This window comes from Heloderma suspectum, chromosome 2 (genome assembly GCF_057233095.1).
Source record: "Heloderma suspectum isolate Gila_16-S chromosome 2, 16-S_ref, whole genome shotgun sequence".
Classification (NCBI taxonomy): domain Eukaryota; kingdom Metazoa; phylum Chordata; class Lepidosauria; order Squamata; family Helodermatidae; genus Heloderma; species Heloderma suspectum.
Window position 1 is genome coordinate 47,955,774 of NC_139459.1, and position 12,074 is coordinate 47,967,847.

At 41.7% G+C, this 12,074-nt stretch overlaps 1 protein-coding gene across 3 annotated transcripts in view; it reads right to left on the bottom strand.

Annotated features, from left to right (window-relative positions):
- IQGAP2 (IQ motif containing GTPase activating protein 2) overlaps window positions 1-12,074 on the bottom strand; it is a 235,731-nt gene that overhangs the window by 96,610 nt on the left and 127,047 nt on the right. For all 3 annotated transcript variants that reach the window (XM_084833431.1, XM_084833430.1, XM_084833429.1), the window contains exons 5-7: window positions 10,739-10,815; window positions 3,641-3,708; window positions 3,126-3,239 (exon numbers count right to left, since the gene is read on the bottom strand). In XM_084833431.1, the coding sequence (XP_084689557.1) occupies window positions 3,126-3,239; window positions 3,641-3,708; window positions 10,739-10,815 (259 nt within the window). The remainder of the gene's footprint in view (window positions 1-3,125; window positions 3,240-3,640; window positions 3,709-10,738; window positions 10,816-12,074) is intronic.

A 12,074-nucleotide genomic window follows, 5' to 3' on the forward strand; every position in this document is an offset into this window, starting at 1 on the left:
CAGCTAGCACTGCTGGCTGGGGAATACTGGAACTTGTAGGATTTAAGGATTTTGGGGTGGTGGGACACAAGAGCAGGAAAAAGCCTTCATGCATATTTTGCCAACTTCTCTTCTCTGTTAATAGCTAGAGCATCCTAATAACTACAACCATATGTACGATATATTTCTATTTTATGGAAGCTTTTTAAAAAACAAAACTATGCAAAATGAAACAATTAGCACATTAAAATGAGCATACTGAAGAATCGGCCTAAAAAAAGAGATAATCCAAGAAAAAAACAGTGAATAGGACCAAAATGAATCAGAAACACTATTGTAACTTGTCTCTCTAACCTCTTTCCAGAAAAAGGAAACAATTGAAATGTAATATAAACTACTAGGAAGGTTGATGTAGTGTAATGGTGATAAGTAAACTGGTGAAAATGAACAATATCCAAAAGCTTAATAATGCAACTATATCTCTACAGACTAAAACATACAATTATCATTAGGGATGGCAGAGAATTTCTCCCCGAAACTTCGGGGGGCCGAGCGCCAACGTGTTCGGCCCCCCGAACAAGTTTCGGGGAGAAATCCTCCGAACCCCCCCCCGCCCCCCGGGACAGGACTTACCTTCGCCGAATGTCCCTCCCGGCGGCGGGTCCGGCTGGCGGTTCGGCGGGTTTTCGAGCGGGGCGGGGGGAGCAGCCGGTCTTTCGACCGGCCGCCGCCGCCTCCATTGCAATAAAAGAAAAAAAAAACGCCCCCTGATAGGCTACGTGACGATTCACGTAGCCTGTCACGGCTAGATCTGCAAAGTCAGCCGTGATAGGCTACGTCAATCGTCACGTAGCCTATCACGGGTGACTTAAAAAAAAAAAAAAAGTGTGTACGGATAATGGCGGCCCCCATAGGGAGCCGCCATTCCCGTTCCTTATTTGGTCGCTGTAGTCTACGTAAAGATTTACGTAGACTACGGCGAAAATAAGGGCAACGCTATTGCGGCTCCCTATGGGGGCCGCCATTAGCGTACGCTTTTTTTTTTTTTTTTTAAAGTCACCCGTGATAGGCTACGTGACGATTGACGTAGCCTATCACGGCTGACTTTGCAGATCTAGCCGTGATAGGCTACGTGAATCGTCACGTAGCCTATCAGGGGGCGTTTTTTTTTTTTTTTAAACTTTCGCGTTCACGGCCGGGCGAGGCGGGAAGCCTCCTCCCCGGTCTGAATTTCGGCCGGGCCGAGGCGGGAAGCCTCCCCCCCCGGCCAGAACTTCGCGGGGGGAGCAGCGAAGCGCCTCCCCCCCACCGCGAACGTCCTTCGAGGACAGGTAAGCGACTTTCGTCCACCCCTAATTATCACACAATGCAAAAAAGCTTTACCAAAATGTACAATCATGTCCTTCGGTACCAAAAATAACTTGCTCCTAGCAGATGAAAACTGCTATACCTGGTTTGTCAACATGAGTTAACACAGTTGCCTGCATTTTTGGACAATCCTTGGGGACGTGGCTATGGGAACTGTCAAGATGAGGGCCTGAACTTCAAAATTTACCACTGCACCACTGGTCTTGGCCCTCTGCCTGCAATACATGCATAATATTGACCTACCTTACAAGGTTTTTGTAAGGTTTATAACCTCAAAAATGCACAAGGTGCTTTGAACATTCAAAAGTACTATATAAAATGTGTATTATCATTATTTAGAAAGTTCAAGTTTACATCAGTGTTGCTAGGACCATCCTGTAAATGTTCAGTGTGACTTTTTTCAAACTCCAATTTGGTACAGGCACACACACTGGCTGTGTTTACCCTGCACAATAAATTTACTGTGAATGAGCTGTGAGCAGCCCATTTACTCCTGCTTTGGTCTTTCCCACTAGCACAGCCACTAAGCAAACCAGGAATCAGAAGCTTTGTGTGGCATCTGAACCAGGATCCTGGCTTGTTGCTCCCAAACAAGCAAAGATTCATAAACCAAGAACAAACTCTGGTCTGAGATTCTGGCTTGTAAAGACAGCATCAGGCCAGGATCCTTGGTTCATTCAACAGCTTCTGACTCCTGATTTGTTTAGCAGTCACACTAGCAGGGAAGATCAAAGTGGGAGCTAATGAGTTACATACACCAGCATGCACTCATTCACAGTAAGCCAGCATTAGCTAGAATCCTGGCTTATTGTGCTGTGAAAGTGTAGCCACTGTCAGTGCCTTTTGAAAGTGTAGCCCAAGTGCCTTTTGTTAATTCTGGAAAAATTAAAATGAAATGTTTCATATCATAGGACTGAGGACTATTAAAAAGCATGGTGACATTTTATAGCTAGCACAGAAGAATGTTAAGAATGTAAGAGCTCTGCTGCATGAGACCCAACAGCCTATCTGATCCAGCACTCCATTGCCACACTGGCCAACCAGTTACTTATGGGAAGCCCACAAGCAGAACACAAGTGTGAAAGCACCCTCCCAGTCATGTTCCCCTGTTGAAAATCAACAGCACTTCTATTTCAAATGGAAAATTGAACATTTGTAGAGTAAGCATGTGCTATTCTACCTTCCCCAAGATTTTAAATTTTATTTACAAGCCATGATATGTACCAGGTCAGATTTACATGTATCCGTACTGGAATCTCAGGCTGCAATTGTATATGCACTTACCTGGGAGCAAGCCCCACTGAACTCTGTATAGGATTGTGCTGAAAACCATCTATAGTATAGATAGTATGTATTAGCCAAGTTGTCCAGCTGAAGCTAGTTCACACTGCAGGAAGCCAATAGCCAATTCTGACTTGTAGTTTACAGTAAGTAAATAACACAATTACACAACTGTGTCAAGTTTTAAAATATCACTTTCTACTGAAGATTCTTTAGTTGGTCCTTTGATCTGCACAATCTCAAAATGAATTGTGACTCTCTGTATGTCTCTCTGTGTGTGTCTCTCTCTCACACACACAGCACTAGGTTTTTGTATAATTAAAGTCAGAGGATGATGTTTTAGGATATTTTAGATAACATGATGAAAAGAAAAGATTGCTTTACTTGATCAAATTAGTTTCCAGATATATGCAACTAAAGCAACTTTCAGACACATTATTACCACATTTTAGAAAACAGGTCAGAATGACCCTAACACTTTTATTAGGCAAACTCACATGCAGCTTCATCCACTGAAAGTTCACTGGCCAAAATGCCTCCAATTTTATGAAATGATGGCATCTGTATACCATACTTTTCCAGTTCCTTTCGCATGTTACTGATTTCTTCCTCTAATTTTGTGGGGGGAGGGGTTTAAGGAAAGAAAAATACACACAAAAAAACATTTTGGGATTTATTACTTGAGAAGGCATGCACAATATAAACACACAACTGGGGGAAGGGGACATCCTGTGGCTCTTAACATCATTATGCCTTCAATTCTCCTTGGTCGTTTCCCTCTGTTTGAGAAAAATTGTAGCACAGAAAACTACAAGGATCTGTTATCTAGCATCTTTTAATAAAGCAGAGCACATTCTTTACATAGCTATACTACACCCACTTCAGCACAGAAATATGGAGAATGCTGGGGGAGTAGTGAAAAATTGTCACATAAATACAGTGTCATTAGAAAATGCAATAATGTAGGGCTCCCTTGAGACAAGAAATAGTTGCAAATAAAGATTAAAAGTACCTGTAAAGTCTACTTTCCCCAGCAAATCCTGGATCTGTGGAGCTATTCCTAGTTTAAACAAATATAAACTGAAAAGAAAATTGGAAAATGATGCGTTAAAGGACAAAACATTAAATTAGAATCAATTAGATAAACATGCATCAGATGGAATATGTTGTTGTGTATTAAAGTTTATTCTACAATATATGTGTTGGTCTTTGAGCTGCCACAGGTCTCTTTGTTGTTTTTGTTAGACAGGCAAACACAGCTATTCCCCTGAAATAATTTGCAACCTATAAACAGTTAGACCTTGCATATTCGGGGATGTCCTGTCATCATGTCAGTACTAAATGCCACATATAAAATATAACATCGGTAATCAAAATACCTTATTTCAGTAAAAGATGGTTCAATATCCCCCAAAATAAGCATACATAATGTTGTTGTTTTTATATATAAAATGTGGAGATCATGTGTTTCAGTCTTTCAAGATCAATTTACTTACCATCAAATAGCCAAATGCTTTTGGGAATCTGAAATAGACTTGAGAGTATACAGAACACTCTGAGAATCCCTATTTTCATTTCAGTGTTGCTTGAACAAACTATATTAATACCATTTGAAAATGTGTGTAGTGAAACCATCTGGACAACAGCTGAACAAATTTACATCTTTATTCATGTCTTCCTGCCATGTGAAATTAACAACTGTTAAGGGTTTGGGGAATTTATTAAGATTACACAAGGGACTAATCAAAGTTGTTATAAGAAGAGAGTCAAAGCAGATCAAACCTACTTAGACAGCCTAATGGGTGACCAGGGCACTTTTTAGAACTAAAGGGAAGAAGGGTTCCTACCTAGAGGAGTTTAACACTTCAGAAGTTGGACTAGAATGATGTAGCAAGGAGGAGGCAAGAATTAAGAGAGATATATCAAGGCTGTGAGCAAATGTAGTCCCATGCTGAACTTGGCCAAGTGCAGATGTTAGGCAATAAAGGCAACAGGAAAAAGAAACACTAGAAGAAAAGTTGCAAAAGAAGCAATTTTTAAGAAAGGAAAGATGACCAGTCCAATTACACGGGCTTTTCTAGGAGGAAGTTCCAAGAGCAGCCTGGAAGAACGGACCTCAAAACTAAAGGATGGTGGTTTAGGTTAGTATACCTACATTTCAATCGGGCTTCAGGCCTGGCTTTGAAACGGAAACTGCCTTGGTCGCCCTGTGGGATGACCTCTGCCGGGAGAGGGACAGGGGGAGTGCGACCCTGCTGATTCTCCTGGACCTCTCAGCGACTTTCGGTACCATCGACCGTGGTATCCTTCTGGATAGGTTGTCTGGGTTGGGAGTTGGAGGCATTGCACTGCAGTGGTTCCACTCCTACTTGGATGGCTGACTCCAGAAGGTGGTGCTGGGGGATTATTGCTCTGTGCCATGGCAATTATGCCATGGGGTTCTACAGGGCTCTATTTTATCCCCCATGCTGTTTAATATCTACATGAAACCGCTGGGGGAGGTTATACGGAGGTGTGGGCTGAGGTGCCATCAATATGCGGATGACACCCAGGTCTACCTCTCTTTCTCATCAAACCCAGATGAGGCAATGGCTGTTCTGAATCAGGGCCTGGGCATGGTAATGGGGGTAGTTTGGGGGTGCTCTTGGATCCAGGACCGTCACTTGAGGCACAGGTGAACTCAGTGGCACAGAGCACTTTTTATCAGCTTAGGCTGGTATACCAACTACGCCCTTATCTAGACAGAGGTAGCATAGCTACAGTTATCCATGCTCTGATAACTTCTCGTCTGGATTACTGCAATGCATTATATGTGGGGCTGCCTTTGAAAACAGTCCGGAAACTTCAGCTGGTCCAAAACAGGGCAGCAAGATTGTTAACAGGGACTGGCCAATGAGCTCATATTACGCCAGTACTTTTCCAGCTGCACTGGCTGCCAGTCCATTTCTGGGCCCGATTCAAAGTGCTGGTATTAACATTCAAAGCCCTTAACGGCTTGAGGCCAGATTATCTGAAGGATCGCCTCCTCCCATATGTGCCTGCCTGGACCTTAAGATCATCTTCAGAGGCCCTTCTCCATGAGCCCCTGACAAAGGAAGTGAGGCAGGTGGCTACTAGGAGGAGGGCTTTTTCTGCTGTGGCACCCCAGCTATGGAATGAGCTCCCTTGTGAGGTTCACCTGGCACTTACATTTTAGCATTACAGTGCTACAATTTAGCATTTTAGCTCTTTAGACTTTTAGCTTTGCTGTTTTAAATCTGTATTTTAAATCCCTGCACTGCTGCTAGGTTTTATTCTGCTTTTATTCTGGTTGTATTGTTTACTGTGGTTTTAAGGTTTTATATATTTTGTATTGTTTTATTGTGTGCTCTTTGGTTTTAATTTTTGTGAACCGCCCAGAGAGCTTCAGCTATTGGGCGGCATAGAAATGAAATAAAATGAATAAATAAAATACATTTGTCAACTGTCACCAAGTCCCCATCCTACCTTCTTCTTCCTACTTGTGGTTTTAGATGTACAAGATCTACAGTAACTCTATTTTCCTTTATTAAAAGCTGTTCAACATTACTGAATAACTCTGTTGTTGCTTCCTAGCATTAAGACGGAGCCTAGGAATCGTTTTCAAGCTTGAACTGCTGACTCTAGTAGTCACTAATACATTGCATTTTGATACGTTGACAAACATGGGATCAGCAATATGATTTTCATGGGGTAGTATAGTTTCCATTGTCTAGAGAGAACATCAGTTTTGGATAAAGTATTGCTTACCACTAGAGGGCAATGGAATTTTGTTTTTGTTTGCCAGTGACATTATCTTAGTACTAATACAATTAAGGTATGTTTTTAGGTATAATGAGTATCACAACTGAAAAAAATATGTATTTAATATGTTCTTTTTTCTATTTTTAATATGAGCCATTATTAACATGGATTGCTGTTTAAGCTTTAAACTAAGAAGCTTCTTTAAAACCATCTGTAGCTGTACTGGGAATTTAAATGCGTGCGCACACACACACACACACCCTACCTACCTAGCTGGTAGGGCAAGAAAAAGCTGCTTATAAAAAAATATTAACTGTGAAAACTTAGCAATAAGAATTCACATTAAATCTAATTGAAAGTCAACAATATGGCACAATGACTTATTAGAAAGCACTTGGTTTTCAACTGAAAGTATTTCTCAGTGTGCTGTATGCAGTATTATACAAGAGCACAGAAGACTGAACTATGCCATTCAGCAAGGAACTGAACTTTGATTCAGAAGCTGCCAAACTCTGAAGCCCATCGATGATCAGAAGCCCACAAACTCTAAGACTTCCAATCATCCAGTGCAGGATGGAAAGAGTGGCAAAGGCTATCTTTTCCTCCCCATCCTCCCCCTGCCTCATTTTTCATTCGGCAGGCTTTTACTTGGGGAGGGGAGGAGGCTGGAAGAGGTGCAGGAGAGCTCATATCCTGGCCTCTGTGGTCTCCTCGCTGCCTCACCCACTGAAATGCCTCCTTTCCCCCCTCTCTGAGGTCACTTTTCTGACCTCAAAGGGCAGCCAGCGCAGTTCTTTCTGCTCCAGCCGTGAAGGGTTGAGGGTTGGATCTCTGACTCCCTTTCCAAGGTCAGAGCACTGTTTCTGACCTTAGAGTTCAGAATCCTCAGTATCCTATGGCCCCTCAGACAATGTCTAGGGGCTGCAGGATTGCTCCCTAAGAAAGGTTTTTTTAAAACATCAAACAGGAATAATTTAATATTAAAATACACAGATTTTAGCAAACACAAAGGAGTACCTTACAGGAGTCAGGACAGTTAAATGTAGTGAATTCTTCTGAAGATTTTCTAAGCATTGTATACAGGGCTAGAGCATTGGCAGACAGGATAGGAATTACATGTTTGATTTTTACATTATCATTATCATCACATGTGGTGATGATTAAATAGTAGCATTAGATGTCCGAATCTGAATGGAAAAATATTCCTTATTTCCGGCTTGAGAGTAGAATTATGCTACAGAAATTCTCACATATAATACAATATTTCTGCAATAGGCAAGGAAAACAGATATGGAAGACATTGTGGGTGCTTCCAGATGAGGCTTTTATTGTACAATTGCCTTTCCTCATTCACCTAATTTTACAGGGAAATCCAGATTGGGTTTGCACAACACACTAACCTACACTCAGTGGTTGAGTGTGGGTTGTTGTTGAACCGTGGGTTGTTTGCTGAATCGTGAGTTGGCATGTGTCTGAACCCAGGATATTTTCCACAGGGTGGCTTGTTAACCACGCAGTGTGGCTTATTGTTCTCAAACAAGCCACCTTCAGAACCCATGGTTTGTTGTTGGGTTGTTCAAGGTGGTTACCAACTTACCCTGCGGAAAATGTCCTGGGTTTGGACAACACGCTAACCCATGGTTCAACAAACAACCCATGGTTCAACAATCCACACTCAACTACTGAGTGTGGGTTAGCATGTTGTGTGAACGCAACTGTCTTCCACTCATAACCATCCCATGGTTTCTCTCTACTGCTTCCACCTTTTTTCTTACCAGAAAAAAAATCAGTTGAAGGAAAGATGGATTGCCTTTTGACTGGTAATGCCTCCATCTAGAAGCACCCTGGATCCCTGTTTACACACACACATATTTGTCACTTTATGATGGACAGCACAATCCAAAGCAGCATCAGAATGGAGTACAGCAGCAAATCAACAGAGGCATCTCAAGCCCTGCCAGCATGCCAGGGCAAAACCTGGGAGGCAGTTTTTTTCTTTCTCACTATGCTAACTCCAGGCTGGTATAGCTGAGGGCATCCTTAGGGCTTTGGAACCAATGGATCCAAAGCTAGGGGTGACCCACTCCTGAAACACTGCATTTCAAGGACTTCTGCCAGTTACTACTGGCAAGGGCACTGCCGATAGTGGTTTTCCTGCTTTTTTGCAGGCATAACAGGGCTACAGTGGTGGATGAAGTCTATCCACCAGCAGAGGGGCACTCCACCCAATCCTAACCCCCTCCAGTGAACTAACTCCAGGGGTTAAGACTGAATTCCACACGTGTGTGAAAAGCTACTGTCATTGTCAAAGATAGACTTTTTATATCAACTCAAAGTACAATAAGGCAGTTCACACATTCAAATGACCATCAAAGATATACATACATGTGATGCAAAACACATGTACCTGGGACCAAGTTCCTTTGAAATTAAATGTTTTTGCTTCCAAGTAGAAGTGTTTAGGGTAGCAGCATGACACTAAACCACAACTTCTCCTGCACGCGATGGATTAGAGGCTGTGTCCTAAACAAGGTCCAACTAGTCTGGAAAAGCTAAATCCCCAGAGCAAATACTGCACAGAAGAGTTAAAAATATAAGGAAAAGTGCTAATTGCCATTGCAGTTATGCACAGCTGCATGTGATAGACTCCATGCCTATGTTTATTATAGCAGTCAAACAATCGATTAAGCCATCTTCAGTACTCCAGCAGATATAAACATCTGAAACCCTCCCTTTGCTCAACATTCACTAGAACATCTGAACAAAGATTGTGACATCACTGGAATGGAACTTAGTACGCTTTTTTATAAGCTGCTTAACATTAAGAGCTCCATGCATTCACATCAGGAAATAGCTTCAAATTTGCAATGAGACACAGTAAGAAAAATCCGATGCTATAGTTTTAGAATACAATTACCTTTTCAGTTTTTATATACCATGACTCTTCAGCATTATAAGGAGGGTCATCCTTTCATTTTGCTTTATTTATTGTATTAATCATAATTTATTTTCAATTTGAATTTCTAGTGTTTTTCAAGAAAAATTGGCATATGGTGTTTTAGACAGCTCATAAAAATCATGGATTGTATCTAGATCAAGAGATGTTTTAGTCCCTTGAGACTAACTTGTCCCATTGATTAAACTGGACTACTTCATAACTACCTTAATCTGGATCCATTCCCATTCCCATGTTCCCATAAACATTAATGGGAAAAACTATATTATTACAATTACCCTTTGAATTTGAACACCACTTACTGCCACTATTTTGTGGTCTAAAAAACCCTAAAATCTAATATACAAATATCTCCTAACATACATGAAAACCAGTAGCACAACTAGGGCTGGACTTCGGGGCTGAAGTCCAGGGGCCTGCAGCCCAGGGGCTCCCCAAATGACCCCCTAAAGCACAGCAACTGATGTAAGCATCAGGGCAGCAGAAGCAAACTCCATTTTATTCCTATTGTCATGATGGTGCTATAATTTAAGAGAGCAATCCTATGGCCCCTTGACAAAGTCTGGGCAGCCATAGGGTGCTTCAGATTCCTGGATCCAAGGTTGGAGACACCGCTCTGACCTTGGACCCAGGAGTCTGAGCTCCCCGCTCCCCCCCGCCCCACAGCTGGCATGGAGAGAACCATGCCGGCTGCCTCTCCAAGGTTGCTCTGCAACCTCAGGAAGGAGGGAAAGAGGGTGTTCCAGTGGGTGGGGAGGAGACGGGGGAAGGAGGGATAACCCCAGCCTTCTTCTCGCCCCATCCTCAACACCTCACTAGATGGGTGAAAATGCCTGTCTGGGTGCAATAAAGAGTGTGGGGGGAATGTGGAGGTGAAGATTGCCTCTGCTGCTCGTTCCATTCTGCATTGGATGGCTGTAAGCCTCTGAGATAGGGCCATCTCCATAGGATCGTGCCTTAAGTGAATCTAAAATGCAAACCTGCATCTCCTCAGGGTAGTATTGTTTCTTCCAAATCAGGGTTAGCAAACAGTTGTGTTATTGCTCTAATGTATCAGGAACATAGACACAATTGTAAAAGCATGGGACAGTAGTTGGGGGGTGAAGAGGAATATTAGTTGTGTGCTCTACATATCGCCGATTGGGAATGCTTCTTACATGTTCTTTAAACACAACCATATTAACAGAGTAGTATATATACATTTCATTTTTTCTTAAAAGTTTACTTCTGCATGTATGTACTATCACCTTTTCATGCCTAAGTTGTCTTCAGAACTTGGAAAACTTTGATCACTGGAATCAAGTGAGGTTTCACTGCCAACTTTTTGGAAGAAAGGTTAAAAAAGAAGAAGCAGCAGCAAAGTGCAGACAAAATGGCATAAATCTTGTTTACCTTAGTGCATGAATGCAATATATCATTCGAGGTATGTTCTTCCTATCATAGACGTCTGTTGTCTCTGGGTAGAAGATCTAAAGAAAAAATAAAGGCACACCATCAAGTGTTATTTCAATAATAAAATATGTTACATTCATCAAACTTAGCCCATTAAAGTGTTGCTGGTGCACTGGATGAGTGTTGTACTTTGACATGGGAAACAGGTTCAGATTCTTGCTCATAATATGCAGTGCTCACTTGAGCAGAAAGTTTTGAATCTGGTGTTTTCCAATACCCCAATCCTGTACATGTCTACTCAGAAGTAAGCCTCAATGAACTCAATAGGGCTAACTCCCAGATAAGTGTATATGTATGGGATTGCAGCCTGAATCTATTAGATCCAGTTTAGCATGTTTGGATTACATATACAATTGAATTTTCCCCAGTCCACAAATCAAAAGGATGGATACATATGTGTGATTTATTATATGATTAAATATAGGTATATAATCGCCATTGTGTGTATCTTATGGATAGTCACCTGAAAAAAAGGTTAATTACAACTTTGGAACTGCCTTATATGACTGGCATTGTATCTATTCTTACTTTACTATTTACTTTTGTGAAACAATGCATTTGTAGAAGTGATACAAAATTCCACAGAAAAATACAGCAGTAGAAAAGCTTCCACCCATCCACACTGTTGGTGGCTCAGGAAGAGTGGCTCTCTCACAAGGGTTCATTTAAGTCTAAAATGCCACTTTCAGCTCTTTGAAGAAATGGTAAGATACAAAACATAACAAATCAGATCAGCATATACTGATATTGTCTTATCTTGGAAAAATTATTGCCCCAGAACATGCCCTGATGGAACTTCTGCATTTTAAAAAGTCATTTAGGTATACAAAAATTGACAGTTGTGCTGTGCATATTTCAGATTCACTCTAACTAGGTTGCCTAGTGCCTTCCAGCTGTTTTGGACTACAACTCCCATAAGCCACCATCAGCATAGTCAATGGTCAGAGACTGAGTTGTAGTCCAAAACATCTGGAGAACACCAGGTTGCCAATTCCTGCTCTAACGTTTCAGAATGAAAACCCTAAGGCTACATTAAAGAACTACATGCACTAGTAAAGATTAAATGGTAGGCTGTTACCTCAAATGTAAAAAAAGCCTGACAGGTCAAACATCTGTAGCACTCATTCAACATGTTCTGCTCCATGTGCACCCTCTAGGCTGCATCCAGTCAGTGCAAGTGGGACCATCCAGTGCTTGAGAAGAGGAAAGGTTTTGTCTCCACAGCAAGAGTGATTCTAAGTAGAGCTGTTTTTCATGTAAGTATGAACAGCAGCCA